This window comes from Ursus americanus, chromosome 8 (assembly GCF_024610735.1).
Source record: "Ursus americanus isolate L20-20 chromosome 8, mUrsAme1.1.p, whole genome shotgun sequence".
In the NCBI taxonomy this organism is placed as follows: domain Eukaryota; kingdom Metazoa; phylum Chordata; class Mammalia; order Carnivora; family Ursidae; genus Ursus; species Ursus americanus.
Genome location: NC_142134.1, coordinates 23,037,932 through 23,057,257, shown reverse-complemented (window position 1 = coordinate 23,057,257; position 19,326 = coordinate 23,037,932). Strand labels below are relative to the sequence as shown.

Genomic DNA, 19,326 nt, shown 5'->3' with positions numbered 1-19,326 from the left:
AAAATGTAAGCAAGAGCCTTTATTGTGGTTTCTGTGGGAAGGAACAAGTGAGGCCTGGTAGCAGTTTGCGATTGGCTAGCTGGAATAACTTCAGTGTGCTTTGGGGTGTCAGGACTGTCTCCAGTTGGCATGGGGACAGAGGCCCCAGTGGGAGCAGTGGGGGAGGTGATAGGTGTGTGGACTTGGGACTGGCTAGTTAGCATATGAAAGGCACACTCTCAGGCTAGTCATTTTCTATCTCTAGGAATTGGCTAGCCCTAGGAGGGCGGTCTCTCCAGGATTCGCAGGACCCTCCGGTGTCAAATTACCAGAAATACAGAAAATAAAAAAGCATGATTAATACACTGTCCACCCTTGGGAATTGAAGCAAATATCCCCTTTATTCTTAAAGGTCTGATGGAGGCAAGCAGAGATGCCTTCTTTCTCTTTGCTTCCACCTTTCTTTTTACACCCGTGGGTACTTGTATCATGGCACTTAATGGTAATAATTACTGCTAAGATTTTTTAAGCCCTTGCTATGTGCTTAGCACTATCATAAGAACTTTACGCTTTACATGTATCAAACCCAGTTAGTGTCCACAACACCCCATGCATTATGTACAGTTTATATTCTCATTTTATACATGAGGAAGTAGGAGTCTTGAGAAATTACATAAATTAGTCAAGGCCACATAGAATTGCGATATGATGCTCTTACTCCCTCAATGATACTTCGTCTCCCATTAATTGTATTTCAGTGACTGTCCGTTGACACAGCTAGTTTGAGCAGCTCAAAATGTTGGACAGTTCTTCTCACCCGTGTATACTCTCTGTTAGAGAGTGGGCACCATGTAAACGTTTGTGATTAAGGCCAACTTCCATCCCTGTTCTCTGTAATTTGAGCAGCCTGATAAACAGCCCGTTGTCTAATGATGGAGGAAGAGCTGTCCTGAAGGAAGGAGACCTGTTTTATGGCTTCCTGGTCTTTATTTGACATTCTCTGAGAATGGAACCTGGGAAGAAAGAAATGTATGATTCTGCAAATGGTTATTTCTGTTTCGTGGCATTTGTGCCTTACTTAATCTGAGTCCCACAGATGCTTGCTTTGCAGGATATGGCCTTTAGAAAGAAGTATGTGAGATGTGTACCCTGTCCTTGGGAAAAACTAAGCCGATGTGCAGAACTTATTCCAACCCAGAAATGTTAACTGGAGAGACAGAGCTATACTGCATTTGTCATATGGTGACTTTCCTGATGGTCTCCTCTGCTTTATCTTTCCTCTTTCTTCCAGCTTGCCACCAGTCCTGTTTGAGGTGTGCAGGGAAGAGCCCACATAACTGCACAGCCTGCTGGCCTTCCCAAGTGCTGTTGGATGGGCAGTGTCTCTCCGAGTGTCCAGATAGTTACTTTAACCAGGAAGGCAGTTGCACAGGTGAGTATGTAACATGCTGGGGCATGTTCCCTACGCCATTGTTTCGTCTTTGTCATGCAGCCAGACTCTGTAATTAAAAACGTGGTCATACCAGGGGTCTAGGGTTGGGCTGTAAATCCTCTCCTTGAATTTGTTAGGTATAGAATGAGGGGAACAAGTGAAGTTCTGTTCTTCCAATAGGGAAATATGGATGAAGTGAAAAATTGGAGTCAGCTTTACCCTAGGCATACAAGGAGGGATGGGTTTGATGGTGTTTGTTATGGAGACAAGCTACTACAGACAGGTTCTAATGTATCTGTGTAAGAATTTGGCATTCACTCTGTAGTTCTCAGCCTCGCTTCCCCTGGCTACAGCCTGAGAGAGCAAAAAGAGAGAGTGATACTTTTTTTTTCTTTGATGTGTTGGTCCAATATGTTTTTAACAACACCTTTATATTTCCGTGACAGAGCTTCTAGAAATTACTAGTTGAGATTAGTTAAGGGTTTTATTGGAATTGACAAAATACTAAAATTTAAGCACCTTATTGTAGCACTGTGTTTTCTTGTATCTACAGAAGAAAAGATAAGACAAAACACATTCTATCATGATTGCTATTTTAGTTCTAAAAATAGACTATTGAGGCCTGCTTATAGGAAAAAGCCAATTGTTATAAAATTGCATGACTTGTATTCTGGAGTCAGGAAACATGTAGCAAGTACACAAAATATTTTAAAAATAAATTAATACTTGTTAGGTTCATCTAAGCTTCAAACTCCAAAGAGGAAATCCAATGTAAACAGAAGTATAGACAATTGAAGATCAGTATTATGTTTCTTCTGGAATTTTCTTTTTCCAAGTACCTTCTTAATCTCTCAAAGCCCTTGATGGGTTGCTTCACTTTAAATCCTCTATCAGGTTCAGTGGGAATGTTCCTGGTTTCTTTGTCATTGGGGTTGTCCTTGAAAACTGTTGTCTGTCCTCGTGTGCACTCACCCTAGCCCAGCTGGTTGTCCGGTGTGTGAAATTGTTGGAGGGTCAAGTCTGAGTAGCTCTAACTCTCCTCTGTCTATGCCTCTGCCCGCCTGCAGCCAGCAGATGGACAGTGCCCTGAGTTGGCAGGACAACCAGGTCACTGGAAATCTGGCAGGGAGGAAGAACTGGGAGGTGGAAATCATCCTAAAAACTCGAGTATCTTTTGGACAGGTGTTTTCCAAGTTAAGAGCCTCAGGAATGTAGGAGGGGTGATTGCTAATGCTAGCCTACTCATCAGTAGTGCATTTTCTTACTTGCTTGCTTGCTTGCTTGCTTTATTTATTTATTTATTTATTTATTTATTTGTTTGTTTGTTTTTCTTTTTTTTCATAACTCCTTATCTTCTCTTGGCCTCTCGCCAAAAGAAGTGAGAGGCAGTTGACTGTACTTGAAATCTGTGCCTTTGCTTTTCACCAGCTCTGTGCCAGAAGGGAATTCTTTGTCAGCAGTTCGAGCAAGCTCTGCCCAGCTCTGGTCCCTCACCTCCCCTCCTCTTGGAGTCAGACGGACTTAGACCTCCTCGTCCTTGGCAGAGAAATCCTTAGCTCTGCTTCCGTGTGCTCGCTCCTGCTGCCTGCCTTGGCAGCCCAATGCAGCTGCAGCCTTCATTTGCTCCTGGCGCCCTGATCTTTATTGCCGGCACCTTCTGTGACTTCTTTGTTTTCAGGGTAGTACCCCTTAGTACATGCGTGCTTTTTCGGGGGAAGACACAGCTTTGACTTCAAACCTGGCTCGTGATAAACTCCAGGAAGAGGACTATCTGTTCTTTGTATTTTAATTAAGTGCTGCTGCTAACACAAGGCATCCAAATTGTGGCCTGAAGGGAGAGCACGGCTGGCATCTGACTCCAGAGAGAAGTATTGGTGTCCCTTGCTGTGTATGGTTCCCCTTTGCTTGCCAGAAATTTCTGAGAAGCAAAATGTCTCCCTCTGCTCCCTGTCCAGCAATCTGAATCACACAAGGTGTTTTAACGAGAAGGAGGGAGTCTTACCACTCACCTCTCTGCTTCGTGACCTTGATCCGCACTTCCTCACTAACATACGTTGGGATGGTCATGCTGGGCCCTCTGGAATGTGCAGCCAATTACTTGAATTTTTATGGTTCTAGGTTTCATGTTCTGTTCATGGACAGTATTTTCATTGATACCAGAACTGTCGTCTTTTGGTTGGGCCTAAGGGTAGGCCAGGCTTGCTCAGGAATCTTCAAAAGATGATTAGTGTTTGAAGTCTGCTCTTGATGTAATTTGTGGCAGGCATTCATACTTCGTGTATTCACATGCTGAGCTGCTAATTCCAATCCTCTTTCTTGTTTGTCTGCATAGAATGCCACCCCACCTGCCGGCAGTGCCACGGCCCATCGGAATCTGACTGCAGCTCCTGTCACCCTCATGTCACTCTTGCTGGTGGGAGCTGCAGGACCAGCTGTAAAGAAGAGCAGTTCCTCAACCTGGTGGGGTACTGCACTGGTGAGTGGGAGCTCCTCCGTAGTCGTGGGAGCCACTAGCCGAAGGCTGGCGTTCTTCACGCCAGGCTTGAGAACGCTCTCCTGTACTTGTCCTTTGTCATCAGATGAAGAGCTCTTTTTGGGGAGGCATTTGTCTCAGGTCTGGGAGCTTACTTTACTGCTTCCTGTCAGACATTTGGGAAATATTTGTAGATTCAAATAGAATCTTCTAATAACACTCTTGAACTTCCTGAAACAATTAAGAACCTCATATTAATGAAGATGAAAGTGCTGATAATAGTACCTTATATGCATGTGGTGTACTTCAGCTTAAGACAGCAACATATTACTTCAATCACTCGGAGACTCATTCCCTCTTGTCTACATTATTTTCTGCCTCTTGCTGTGGAGAACTTTTGCCATCAGCCCTAGGTACAAAAATTTAGGGAGATTAACCTAAAAGTAAGTCAGTTGTCTCAGGAGATGGGATTTTTCCTCCTCATTTTAGAACTCCGATTTCAAAGAGGTGTATATTAGGAAAGTAGCCTGGAATTTGGATAATGATGAAAAAGCCATAGAGTGGTTTGTGTTCATCCATCCATTCATACAACAAATTATCTTGGAGTGTCTACTCATGGCCAGATGCTCAGAATACAAAAAAGCAAAAGAAAAAAAAAAAAGGTGAAGGAGACAATGACCATGCCCTTAAAGAGCTTATAGTCTAGAGAGAGGAATTTACAGACTACTGGGTTATTACATATTTCTTGACTCACTTCTCCATATTGTAGGAGAAACTTGAAGATATTTACCTGCAGCAGCTTTTGTCATATCTCTGAAGGGCTTGGCTAGGAAGCATTCTGAGTTGCCACTGGGAAAGGTAAAAAAGCTAGGATTTAGTCAGTTGCGTGATGGAGAAGTTGATCTGTCTGTAGGCCTTGTCTTTGGACAGGGATGAGATGTGGTCAGTTGTCTAGATCGTAATATGGAGCAAGCACTTTCCGTCTGGGACTCTTGTCCATTTTGGTGGGTGGGGACACAGGAAGTCAATTACAGTCCTCCAAGTGTGGCTGGTCATGCCATGGTCCGGGTGATCCATTCCTTTCTGCACATGAGCTTAGCTGATGACATTGGGGTCCAGGGTCTATACCCTAGGAAGACTGAATTGTCCAGAGCAGGGCTACAGCCAAAAAGATGCTGGGATTCAGGGTAAAACCCAATGGTAAAGACTGCAAACATTTTAGGGGCAACAAAAAGTAGAAGCTCAGAGAGACCAGGCTTGAGACTAATGAGCTACCCCACAGCTGTAGGGTGTGAGCCTCTTGCCCGTACTGCCAGTTGTAGTCAGGACTGACTTGGGAAATGGGCAAATAGGAAGCATTAGTGCCTACCCTTGAAGAGGAGTCTGGGGATGGCCGGGGCTGACCGTTATTATAGTTTGTGAGCTTGAGTTCAGCGACTGCTTCTTATGTTAAGATACAAAGGAGCAGCTACCGTGAGAAATAAGAGGTTCTTATGGTTAAAGTACATTTGCAGGTATTTACATAGAAACTACAAGGTGCTGGGGTGCCTGGGTGGCTCAGTCGTTAAGCGTCTGCCTTTGGCTCAGGGCGTGATCCCAGAGTCCTGGGATCGAGCCCCACATCAGGCTCCTCCAGTGGGAGCCTGCTTCTTCCTCTCCCACTCCCCCTGCTTGTGTTCCCTCTCTCACTGCCTGTCTCTCTCTCTGTCAAATAAATAAATGAAATCTTTAAAAAGAAAAGAAAAGAAAAGAAAAGAAAGAAAGAAAGAAAGAAAGAAAGAAAGAAAGAAAGAAAGAAAAAGAAAGAAAAGAAAGAAACTACAAGGTGCTGAGTTGCGATTTGAGGGCACACAGAGATCTTTCCCGCTACTTACGGAGATGAACCAAATCACAGTTTTGCAGTTAACAGGTAGTACAGAGCAGCTTATGGATAATAGCACCTATAGGCAGTATCGGTTGTAGGAGTTCAGAGGAGGGAGAAGTAAAAGATATGAAAAGCACTGTGGAGAAGGTGGAACCTAAGATTCTTCCTGAAGAGTAACTAGGATTTGGTTAGACAGAGGGAGGGTAGGCAGGCTTTCCGGGTGTGGTTCCCCAGGAGACGCCAGATGGGTGGCATATGTGGGCCGTTCAAGGCCAGTGAGTGGTCCAACCTGGCTGAAGAGTATGGTTTGTGTTAAGACATAGTAGATGAAACGGTTGGAAAATTTAAGTTGGAACCAGGGTAGAGAGAGACCAAAGTTCTAGGGCCAGAAAGTTTGAACTGAATCCAGTGGGCAATGGGGCCCCGAGAGTTTGGGAGAGGACTGTGACTTGACTGAGGGTGTGTTATGGGCAGGAAATCTGCCCGTCTGTGAAAGATGGACTAGAGCAAGGAGAGATTATAGTCAGAGAGAGGAGTTAGAAGGGTGGACCTTCATGTTGGCTTTTCTATTTTCAACCTATTTTGTATGCGGACCCTAAAAATTTCATTCTGGGGCATATTTTATAAGTAAATGTTTATATAAGTTGATTGGAAAAGTTTAATTTTTAATGAGCTCTGTTCTTTCCAATGTCCAGAGCCCTCTTTGATGGTAAATTAGGTGATTAGGAGTTGCATTAATTTTTTAAGGCTAGTAGGGGACCGTTAGAATAAAGAGTAATGGGACTAAACTAAATGACTCCGGAAATCCTCAGCCCTGGAAGAAGAATTCCCACCAAAATAGGCTGAAAGGGACAAACCTTGGCTGCCCTGGGACTTAGGTTTATTAAATAAAGGTTTTTAGGTAAGGTAACCATTGTCTGGTGCTTGGAAATCCTTTGTTGAATAGAGACTGGCGTATCAGTGTTTGTTACAGAAAAATTTGACCGGTAATTTCAATTGTTGATCTTTCAAAGAAGTGCACTGACCCCAAAGTTTACTTTTTCAATAAGTATATGCCCCTTTCCAAACTCCTCCCACTTCTCTCTGTAGCAGTGTAATGAATTCATTCATTTACAGCTTCATCAAACATTTATTAAACACACACTCCATGCCGGGCACTGTGTGCACTGTGCGGGGCTCTGGGGATGCCCACATGAATAAGATGTGGGGCTTGTATTTAGGAAACGTACCATGTAGTGAAAGAAGGACATATGTGTTGAACACGATAGTGCTGTGGATATGAGATGAACCTGTGGGACAGGACCCTAACCCCCACTGGGTGTGTGTGGCAGGGTGGGTAGTGAAGGCTTTCTGGAGCATATCATAACAGAGCATAAGTAGGAAGTAGAGGGATTTGAAGATTTGGAAGGGAGAACATTCCAGAAAGTGGGCCAAAGAATACTATCTGTTCAGGCACCAACAAAGAATTAAGCAGAACGCCAGCTCTGAGTGTGAGAGTGGTGGTACCTAGAGCAGAGGGAACCAGGGCCAGGTCAGGAAGGCCACCTTGTACGTTCTGTTTAAGGAGAATGTACTTTGTCATCAAGGCCATGGGGATCTCTTGGAGGTTTTTATGGAGGGGAGTGTTATGGCTTCATTTCTGTGAAGAGAAAGATCCACAGAAGATTGTGTAGAAGAAGACAAGACTGGGGCAGAAGGATCTTAAGAGGTAGTTGTAAGAATTCAGGTGAGAGATGAAGCCTTTAATGAGAAAATTGCTGAGTGGGTGAAGGGAAGGGAGCATGGCTTCACTAAGAATTAACTCTGTTAGGTCGACCTGTGTGAGATTGTTGTTTTATGTGCACAAATGATCAAATAGTAGCAATTTTCTATGGTTCAGCCTAGTAGAAGCAACAGAAGTTGGCCATGTCTCAGCCCTGGGTACTAAGGGAAAGGGAATTTTGGGGATGATTTCAAGGTTTCTGGGCAAATAAATTTGAAGAGTGGGAGTACTATTTACTAAGGGCCAGAATAGAGAGATAATGTATTTGAACTGGAGAAATTGACTTTGGGGTGACCTTTGGGCGTCTAGGGGTAGCTGTCTATGAGGAGGTTGAAGGTTGAAATGACCCATGGGTTTCTTCCTGTAGCCACTAGGAGCTCATCTGCTATTTTAATTTTACCCTGAACCTAAATTCCTGGAACATTCTTTAACTCAAGTGTTGCTTTAGTCGGGTCATAGTTAACCTCCTGGAACATTTCAGTGACTTTTATCTAAACTCAGGAAGGTGTTAGGAGGAGCCCTGTGATGATAGACAAAACAGAAGATAATCCACCCCATGTCAGTGGAATGCATGTTCGTCATGCTGGGGAAATTCTAGCCCCTGGAGAAGGACCCTCCCTGTTCCCTCTCTCATGTGTGAGCTTTGCAGGGTGGTAGGATTTACTCACAGGATTTACTCTTTAGCTGAGCTGTACCTAAGATCATCATCAGAGACCTCTTAATTGCACTTAGCTGTTTAAGAAAGAAAATTACATCTAATCTATCATACAGACAAGAATAAACACATCCTGGGAACAGGTCCAAAAACCTCAATGTGTTATCACATATGGAGATGTCATATGTGTGGGTTTTTTTCCTCCAAGTTTATCAAAGCAAATATAGTTTGTGAGATTTAGGCCAGGGCTGCAGGTTTTCAACAAAGATAAATGAACTGAGGTGAGAGGCAAGAGTGGACAAATTGCAGCAGGCATGGTTAAGTGTTATGGAAAGCCAGACCTTTTCTTCATAGATTTTATTGCGGTGGTTTATATTTTGCCCATGCCTAAACAACATTCTCCCCAAGTTCCAGAGCCTGCGGCGCTTTCTCCATTTGTCTTGCTCAGCCAAAACCTTTCCCCTGTTCATAAAAGAGGGTGAAAATTAAAAAGAAAACACGAGGGGCAATGTCCGAATGCAGATGCATAAAAAAATGCAGATGCATTGGGTTTTGTGGAATGCCTAATGGAGTGGCTGTACATTCGAGTTCTTACATAGAAAAGGAGATAATACTGAGAGTAGTTAAGTAGAAGGGAAGACTGGAAAATTGTAAACAGCTAATTCATTAGGTTTGTAGCAGCCTGGGGGATTAAATTTTGTTTGTTTATGCAGTAATTTTTTTAAATGCTCATTTATTTATAAATCTACACCAGAACGTAAGCAAAAGAAGATAAGAGTTGGTAAAGCAATATTATTCTGAGCATTTTCATACTGTATTCCATGGGACTCAAGTTTTAAGCTGTGGTTAATAGGTATTGTATGTGAAAAAGACTGTGGCTAAATAAATTTGGGAAACTCTCAGGTAAATAGAGTTAAGCACCTTTCTTTATTGCAGAATTTCTTAGAAACTTAAGCAAGCCGATGGGTATTGTGACTCTCTAAGAAGAAGGAGACTGATCATCGTTTCTCAAGCATTTCATTGTAGACCCCTCTCCTTTATTTGTTATAGCCTCTCAGAGCTAACCTGTGGTTTGCGGGACAACCTTTGGGAAGCCCTGCAATGATTTTAATATGTTTGACAATTTACTGGCACTCCCTAAAAGATAAAATACAATAATGAACCAATACTCAGGTTATGCATTTCCTTCCATTCATCCCTTCCTTCCTTCCTCCTTCCTTCCATCTTCTGGGCTAGCAGAGGGTCACCAAGGAGGCTCCCATTTGCCACTCTCTTGCTTGTTGCGGAGAGCTGAAGAGTAATCAGTACTTCTTTTCCAGTGTTGTGTCTGAGAAGTATTTGCTCTCTGAACCTGAGTGAAGCCATTTGTTGACGGATTAGAAAACCTGTTAACATTTTTCTTCCAAATCATAAAATGAAAAACGTTTAAGTCCTTTCCATGATTTTCCCCACTTACTGCCATCATTTCTGAAAGATGGGGCCCTAAAAAAAATGGTGGAAAAGTTGAAACACACAAATTAAAAGAGCAACAAATGCTCGTTTTGGAATGAGCTGGTACAACCGCAGCATCAAGCAATGAAAAGCCCAGTTACAGTTGAATGTAATTAAGGAGCCGGGAAGGAGCCCCGTGTGAGCCAGTGTCCCAGCTCTCTCCCTGCACACACAGGGACTTGAGCCAGAGGGGAGAGCCGGTTCTGTTTTGCAGCAGCTTCTGCGTGTGGGGCAGGTGCGTTGGCGCCGCTCTCCATCTTGCTGGAACCGCTCCTGCGGCTACAAGCTGCACGGAAAGCAAGAGGCAACGCTATTGGAGCAGTTACTACGTAATTTTGATCCTCAAAGTCCTGCTCATCCATTCGCCGTGGCCTGGCTTGGATCCCTTCCCTTCTAGGACCAGCTTCCTCTGCTAATTCCTAGGGTGCTAATTCCTAGGGTGCTGATTGTTTCTACCAATTACCTAGTACTTGGCATTGACTAGCTCACATTCCCTGTGAGTGATCTTTCTCGGGGTATCTAAAAATAGGTGACTGTTCTGAGAACTTAGTATGTGACAAGCACTGTGCTAATTGCTTTGAATGCATTTTGCCATTTAATATTTTTTAATTTAAATTCAATTAATTACTATATAGTGTATTATTAGTTTCAGAGGTAGAGTTTAGTGATTCCTCAGTTGCATATAACACCCGGTGCTCATCACATCACATAACCTCCTTAATGCCCATCACCCACTTACCCCATCTCCCCACCTGCCTCCCCTCCAGCAACCCTCAGTTTGTTTCCTAGAGTTAAGAGTCTCTTATGGTTTGTCTCCCTCTCATATTTCATCGTATTTTTTTTTCCCTCCCGTCCCCTATGATCCTCTGTTTTGTTTCTTAAATTCCACATATGAGTGAAATCATATGATAATTGTCATTCTCTGATTGACTTATTTCGCTTGGCATAATACCCTATAGTTCCATCCGCATCATTGCAAATGACAAAAGTTCATTTTTTAAAATTTTGCCACTTAGTAATAATGATGATCCTCCAAAGCAGATACTGATGTTACATATGGAGAAACTGAAACACAGGAAGGCAAGTAATGTGCTCAAAATGACAATAGAATACAGAGCCAGGGTTTCAATCTAGACAGTGTGATTCCAAAATCTACACGCTTAACCATTTTGTTGTACTCTACAATGCTAAATATAGTTGATTATAACAGTAGGCACTCAGGAACAGTAGGCTCTCGGGAATTTTTTGATTGATGGGTTAAAAGGGACTGGCATGACAAGATGCCTTGGAGAGCATTGTTGGGAAAAGTTGCGAGAACTTGCTAGTCTGTTTTAAATGCTAAGGAAGCTGTTTTCAGACTGCCATGTGTTCTTATTGTATATATCATTATTAAATGCATAAACTTTAAAGAAAAACATTAATGTACACTCAATTTTAATAATTTATATCATTCTGCACTTACTTTCATCTTTTTCAGTGGTTATACACATGCATTTTTTAATAGTTGCAGTCAGCACCTATGTATTTCTTTGTTCATTTATCCTAAATATCAATTTGTATATTTCTGTGTGTTGGCAAATATTGGAAGAATCCACATTATTGTCATTTTTCATGGCTAACCAGCTTTCCATTATGTTTGTATAACTTAATTTGAGGGGCCATTTTCCTGTTGTGGACCTGGGCAGTTACCAGGAGGAACTGGATTTCCTGCTCGGCCCTCTGAAGGTTGAGTATGAGATCCGGGGCTTCAGCTGGGACTGGGTCTGTTTCTCATGTTATTAGTAATAGTAATACTGGTGTGTTTGTGGAGTTTTATACCTTCCAGAACATTTTCTCATTTACCTTTTCATTTGATCATTCCAAGATACTTTCCTGTAGAGGTGGGAATTCTTATTCTGTGGGAATTCTCAGTGCAGTGACTGGTGCATAGACAGTGATCAAGAAAGGCTGGGTAAATGAGTGACTCGAACGTGGCATCCTAATGACTACTCTCATTCCCTCTACTGCTTCCCATCCTAATTCTATCAAGGATCTTTCTTCTTAGTGTGACCCATTTTTTGCTTCTTATCTCTTTCTTGTTCACCTCCCACTTCATTCCATCTGGTTCAATTCTTCTATCTCTATATTTTTTCAATTTTCTAGTATCTTTTTTTTTTCTTTGAACACTTGCAGCTTTGTTTTCCTTATCTTCTTTTTTGGCAATGTACTTTCTTTTCGTATTCCTCATCTTGTCACCCTATCTCCTATTGCTTGAACTGTGAGTTGCATATCCAATCTTTCTCCAGAACTTTCAATGATTGTCTCTTCCTTGTTCTCCCAATTTGTGTTTTATTTAAGAGACCACACTGTCTGTTGAAGGATGATTGAATATTCCAAGGTGTTTCTTTTCTTTACCTTCCAGAAAAAAAAGAACATGACCTATGCTTAAATTGCGCCTTTCTAAATTAAAGAAGAAGAAGAACTTGTATACTTCCCCTTCATGTGACTTTTCCTAAACAATATTTTACCTTACAGAAAGACCTTACTTCCAAGCTTTCAACATGGCAGGGCTCCCAATGAAGTCAAGATTGCCATTGTCTTCATAAGAACTACAAGGCTTACTTAAAGAACACAACTGAATTTAGACCCACAGGTTATCCTCTCAGTACTAAAGATGGCAAGATCGCCAAGGCTGCACGTACTTATGTTTCTTCCACGCGTGTAAATCTCTGTGGTTTACATGCTATAGACAAGAAGAGTGACTTAGATGTAGGCGTGATGATTGGTTTGCCGGTGTCAGTTCTGACTGGGCCTACTGCAGAAATAATGGCCAATGCTTATTGAACATTTAGTGCGTGACAGCTCCTCACATATACTATCTCATTTAATCCTGACTGCAACCCTGGAGGTCTGTTCTGTATCAGTAGTATCTCCATTTTATAGCCTGGAAGACTGAGATTAGAGACATTAGCCAACTTACTCGATGTTTCACAGCTAGCGAGTAGGAGAGCCAGGCATGGAAGCAGTGCCGTGTCACAGAGCACACAACTGAGCACATGTCACCAGCTTCCGGGCCCTGATCTAGTTCCAGCTGGACCTTCTCTGCTTCTCGGCAGTCCTGCTATTTACAGCTCCCTTCGATGCTTTGTCATCTCGCCCACCATGCCTTTCCTTACACACTGTCCATACCTTCCCTCAACTCAAATCTCACTTAGTCAGATCAGTTTACATCTCTGCTTTCTTTCTCATTTGGAAGAATAGCATAATCTGATAAAAACAACAACAAAAAACCTCCTCACCTTTTCTCCTCAAGGGCTCTGCTTCTTCTTTTAGATCCCTCTTTTTCCTCATGCCTTACTTTGAGGAAGGAGTCCCCTCACCCTGGCTCCTCTGTCTGTGGCCTGAGCTGAGGGCACGTCACCTTCAGGAGCTGGACTTGCCTGTCAGTTATTTCCTTTGCTCATTATTCATTTCATCCCCCTCCTTCCCTGTCCCCACCCAGCCCCTTTCCCAGGGACAATGATACCTCTCACTGCCTCTGGAGTCCACGTGGAGTGCACACGGGACGGTCATCTCCGGGCCCTCGTCTCTACCTGTCTACGTCCTGGACATCTAATCCACAGGAACACCATACCCACAAACCCTGTCTACATATCCCTTAACCCACGAGCTCCTTTTCTTCTGTCTCCTGAATTTCTTGTCCACCCATTGCTGATTTTTCAGTCCGCAGAATTCAAAACAGTTGAGTTACCCTGCTTCCTCCCCGCCCTATTCCACATTCTGATCATTGCCACACCTCACAAAGCTCAAGTCCCTCTGATTCTTTCTGAGTAAAATATTCTCTGGCCCTCCTAAGACACCGCCATGGCTTTCCTCCTGTAGACCCTGTCATGAACATCTCAAGGGAAGACGCCGAGTCTGACTCAATGCTCTATCTCCTATGGAAACTTCCATAGTGCCTCACAGCCAACTGACAGTCCATAAACGCTCATTGGAGTGAATGTTTTCCTGTTTGGGAGGTGCACCAAGAGCGAAGCATAAACTGGTGGAAGGCGAGGTAGAAGGCCCTGACATACACGGAGGAGTGGTGCTCGTGACCTCTTGTTGGCAGCAAGAACTGGCACCGAAACCGAGCGGAGAGCTTTGCTCTTACATCTGGCGCTGCCTCCTGCCGCTCCCAGAACACGTGGTCTGTATACAAGAGCTTGCGGGTGGGCTGGGACAAAGCAAGTGAAGGGGAAAGAGAGGGTGTTTCTTTCTCTTCTGCCATCTGTATGTTATTTTCTGGGTTTCTTCCGTACTGTCTCACAAGCAGTACCTCGTCAATTTTAAAAAGTGGCATCAGAATTCAAATTCTATGCCCACTTTAAGGGCCCTGAGCTCTGTCTGGCACGAAATCATTTCTTTTTCGCCTGATGAGAAACAGCCACAAGTGCTGATAATCGTAACCGCTTCCAAACGCATTTAATGTGGTTGCATTAAGAACCTAATCGACTGACAGGACATTATTAAAAACTCACTGTGTGTCTAAATTTGTCTTTATAGGTCATTATTTATCAGCTAAGGAGTCACTGCCCTATAAAACCAACATCCAAAGCCATTGCTTCGACAGTACACATTTACTTTAATATCTTCAAGCTTTTTTGACTTTGCTCCAAAGACGTGAAATAAGTCATTTCACTGCCGTGTGCTCCCATCCATCATGATTGTGGGTAATCCTCACTGATCCTCGAAGCAGAGCCTTTGTGATTTGAAGAAAGCATCACACAGTGATGACCACATGTAATTTCCTTACAGCTGCAGGGTGACATATGAGAGGGTATTACAGCTGCTGAGTCAAAACATTATTTTTTATCTCTTTAAATTTTTAGCATGTCTGCATGCTGTGCATATTTAGAAAACAAATGGAATCCTCTGCTTGCTTAAAAACAAGAAATGTATTTATTTCAGCCAAGCTAATACTCCATTTCCAGTCTCCCTTGTAATGTGTTCATTAATTTGTGTGTTTAAAGTGCTAATTCACTGGGTTCGTTAGCAAGCAGGCACACATACAAACAACTGGGATTCCATCTGCCCTCCCCAGACCACACGCTTATTATATACCAGTAATCCGAAACAGGCTACACATAAACATATCCTGGGTCTCTCTTCTTTCCTTGTCACCCTTAATGAGTCTTATATTTAAAGACTCTTCACTATAATTGAAATCGTGACAAATAAGGATTTACTTACTGAGTAGCAAAGCTAGGACTCAGAGAGACGGCCTCCGGAATAGGCGCTGTTTTTAAGCAATTAATGGATACACATTCACCATTTAGACATATTTGAGGTTAGCCTCCGTTTTTTGATTGCAGACAGCAAGGTCAGATGCAAATGCCTTACCTTAGAGATGGGGCTTTTAGGATGGGACGTTAATCCTTGCAGGGGCGGCTAGATTGGTGGGTTGGAAACTCAATTCCCCTATTATAGTAACTGCAGCCCTGGTTCCAATTAGGCAGTGACAGTATAAACTTCCTCTTGTGTATCCTGTGAAATTGTTCCAAATGTCACCTGAGGGGGGTGGGGACGGGCATGGAAGGTGGGGTAAGAAGGATTATAGGGGAGCTCACTCTGTAGTGTGTTGGCCTCTAAGGATACCGCTGCCATTTTAAGGACACAGTTTCTGACAGTTGTGTTCCTATAGTGTGGGTCCAGCAAAGGTCTGAATTAGGATTGGTCAGACGGTCACCACCTACCAGGAAGAATGCAAGAGTTGCCTCCAAATCAGCTTAAGTCTTAGAAAATAGGTGTATAGATTTCACTACGCATGAAGTGACTGGTGTCCAAGCAGTTCCCCGGAACACATAGTCATCTCCTGCGGTGCCTGGAGATGGGGCTCATACCACCTCTTAATTATGTGTCGAGTGTGTACTTCATACATTTGGCTGGCTGTGGGGAAATTTCTCTTTCCATTATCTAAAATCCTACTGACAAGACAGTTGTAAATTGTCACATACATAGCCAAGCAGTGCCCTTTGTCTTGGCCTGAAGTCGATTTTGAAAACTAGGAGATGCAATCCACATTGACCTTTTCACGAGCCTCCAAATTCCCTACAATTTCCTAGGATTTTGACTTCAGTGACCTTTTTTTTTTCTTTCATTCAACAAATAGGTGGGGGCTACCTACTAGGTCCTACTGATTTAGCCAAATTCTATTTTGTTTTAAATTTTAAAGGTATTTTGGAGGCTGACAATTTGTGAAAAGGTCTTCCCAGGTCATGCCTGAAAGACAAACCACTGGTATGTTGGCCTTCCTTCTCAAAGGAAACCCGAGATCTTCATTCCTGGTCCCAACAGCTTTCATGTACTTATGTTATAGTATTCTTAATATGCCTAGTCTAGCACAAGCCTCATGAGAACAGTTCAGCAGGGGGATATTATGAACAGAGAGGGTCTTCTATACATAATGGGGGGAGAGGAGGGGAAAGAACGATAGAGATCCCTGTCCCCTCCCCAGCAAGATTCCTATTGAGAGCTGCTGTATGTCAGGGTTTTCTTGGATTGTTGGTGCTTTGCTATGGTTCTCGTGTCTTCGCTCATCACTAGTTATCTTCCATCCAACAATTTCTCATTTAAATCTGTAATAAACACACAGACACCTCTGTAAATAGACTGGCAAAGAACATAGACACACACAAACCCATTCCCAATTGCCTTTAGGATAAAATACATGCTCCCTTTCATGGTATTCTAAAACTGGTACAGCCGGGTCCTGAGTGGCTCTTTTCTATGCTCTTCAGGATCCAGCCATGCTGAACTTCTCTCAGTTCCTTAAAGGCATCCTGTTCTGTTGGGCTGCCTGGTTTTTGCCTAAGTTTTCCCTCTTCTTGGAACCTTTCCAAACCCTCTCACCCAGCCCAGCTCCTCTTGCAGCTAACCCCCACGCAGGGTTCGTGGCTCCACCCTGTCTAGGAGGCCTTCCCCGTCCCTAGACTGAGTCGGGAGCCCTGGTACAGACTTCCATGGCACCTTGGTCCTTACCCATTAGCATTTTACAAAGGGTTCGTAACAATCTCGTGGCAGTCCTGCCTCTCAGTGTTTGCCATACACTCTATTGTTGCTCATCCGGCTGTGGCCACCATCTCTACTGGCCTGTGGCACAGGTCTCAATTCGGAGAAAACGCTTTGAAGGCGAGAAGCACAGCCCAAGTCCACTTCACTGTCGGATTGTCGAATATGCCACTTAGCTGCCTCCAACCTGTTCCGTGGGAGGGGAGGGCAAGGGTAAGGTGAATGGTCTCTCTGTCCCTTCTTCCTCTCCAGATGGAAGGGTTTTTCTGGGTTGGGGCACAGAAGTGGAGAGTGTAGGGATTGTAGTGGTGGTGCAGGGCCTGGGTCCATTAGCTCCAGTGCACATTCAGGTTTGTTTTTCCTTCCACCTTTCATCTTTTCCCTGAGCTCTGTGGTTATGGTATCTTTTAGATCTGATTCTGATAACTTTCTGTGCGAGCACATGACGGCCCATGCTTCCTGGTTCTGGGGGCAGGGGGCGGTGGTTACTTACCATGGATGACAAAGAACTCATTGGTTGATATCTCAAATTATTGTTTGATTACACACATTTCTTACTCAATTCTAATTATATATGCAGGGTTGTTTTTCCTGACCATACTGAAAGCTGTATGATTACAGTAGACAGTTAAACCATTTTTGTTGTTTGAAAGATTTTTTTAATGCTCAGCCTCACTTATGATAAAAGAAGTATAAATGTAAACAATGATGTAACTGCAGTTTTCACCAACCAAATTAACCAAGGTTGTTTTACTATTTTTCAGTTCCTTAGCGCAGGCCGAGTTATGAGGAAACAGTCTCATGAGTGACTCTTGGAAATGTAAACTGTTACAAACTTTCTGGAATGGAATCTGCAATACCTATTAAGAATTTTACATTGTTTTCCTGCCTGTAGTGGTTAAAAGTACATGCTCTGGAGTCAGTGTGAATATGACATGTGTGAGCAAATGACTTAACCTCTGAGTCTCCGTCTCTTCATCTTTAAAATGGGGATAATAACATCACCTACTGCATTTTTGCAGACTATGCATGAGATTATACATTTATTATAAATATATTGATATATATTCCGAGCTCAATAAATATAAGTTGTAATAATAATATGAATTGGGGTGCCTGGCTGGCTCAGTCGGTTAAGCCTCCAGCTCTTGATTTTGGCTCAGGTAATAATCTCAGAGTGGTGAGATTGAGCCCAGTGTCGGTCTCTGCACTCAGCACAGAGTCTGCTTGGGTTTCTTTCTCCTTCTCCCTCTGCCCCTCCCCCCCATAAATAAACAAGATTTTTTTAAAAACTTTAAAAAATTTGAATTGTATTCCTGACAATGTCTTTTGGGAGCTATTCTAAAATGCACAGAAGTCTTATCAGGGCCTCAATTATAGAAGTGGACAAATTGGGTGTAAATGTTTAAGTACAGTTCACCCTAGACGGACACAGGTTTGATGGGTCCATCTATATGTAGATTTTTAAAAATAAATTCAGTACAATATGGTAAATGTATTTTTTTCCCTTATGATTTTAAGATTTTCTTTTCTCTACTTTATTGTAAAAATACAGTATATAATATCTATAACCTACAGAATGTTTATTAATTGATTATTTAGGTTATCAATAAGGCTCCCAGTCAACAGTAGGCTATTAGTAGTTAAGTTTTGGGGGAGCCAAACATTATACATGGATTTTTAAAAAATTTTTTTTAAAGATTTCATTTATTTATTTGACAGAGATAGAGACAGGCAGCGAAAGAAGGAACACAAGCAGGGGGAGTGGGAGAGTAAGAAGCAAGCTTCCAGTGGAGGAGCCTGATGTGGGGCTCGATCCAAGAATGCCAGGATCACGCCCTGAGCCGAAGGCAGACGCTTAATGACTGAGCCACTCAGGCGCCCCATACATGGATTTTTGACTGTGCAAGGGGTCAGTGCCCCAACACTTAGTTTTTCAAGGGTCAGCTATATATGAAAAGTACAAGTTTCTTGATTATTTATTCAAAGCTGGGATATTATGTAGTCCCTAAAATGATGTTTACAAAGAGTGCCTCATGACATGTGGAAATGCTGATGGTATTGAGTAAAAAAAAAAGATATTATATGACAACATTTAATATAATCTCATTTATGTAAAAAGCTATGTATGTAAAAGTATGTAGAAAAAGAACTACTAAGAGAAAAATGTCAACGTCAATAGTTATTTACTCTGAAAGGGCTACTTAGGGTGGTGTTTATGTTTATTTATATTTATAAAAATGTTTTTCATATTTTCTTCCATGGCTCACGTTGTATTCAGAAAAACAAAACCTCAAGGTTCTTGTCAGAGCCACGCTCAGCCCCTCTTCTGGGCAGAAGATCTCAGGGGCCCCCCAGGCTTGAGCCTGAAACTTGCTTACAGGTGGTACCCAATGGGACAGGCCACTTGTAACCTGTCACCCCTGAGTTCTGTACTCTGCTCTCAGGAACCATACTTTTCTGATTGTAAGTCAGAACACAGGTATTAATCCTTAAGCCCTTTTTGCTCTGATTTCTGGCTTCTTTCCCTGCACATCATTACTCATTTTGAGCTCTCCCAAAGAATTCTCTCTAGGACAGAGGTGTTTCCTAGGTTGTAGGAGTTTATTTTTCTTTTCTGGTTGGTTGAAGAAAAGTCATT

The 19,326-nt window shown here is 42.7% G+C and overlaps 1 protein-coding gene across 3 annotated transcripts in view; it reads left to right on the top strand.

The window, feature by feature from the left end:
• Positions 1 to 19,326, top strand: part of FRAS1 (Fraser extracellular matrix complex subunit 1) — a 413,106-nt gene that overhangs the window by 230,089 nt on the left and 163,691 nt on the right. For all 3 annotated transcript variants that reach the window (XM_045790212.2, XM_045790198.2, XM_045790207.2), the window contains 2 exons: positions 1,271 to 1,411; positions 3,744 to 3,887. In XM_045790212.2, coding sequence (XP_045646168.2) covers positions 1,271 to 1,411; positions 3,744 to 3,887 — 285 coding nt within the window. The remainder of the gene's footprint in view (positions 1 to 1,270; positions 1,412 to 3,743; positions 3,888 to 19,326) is intronic.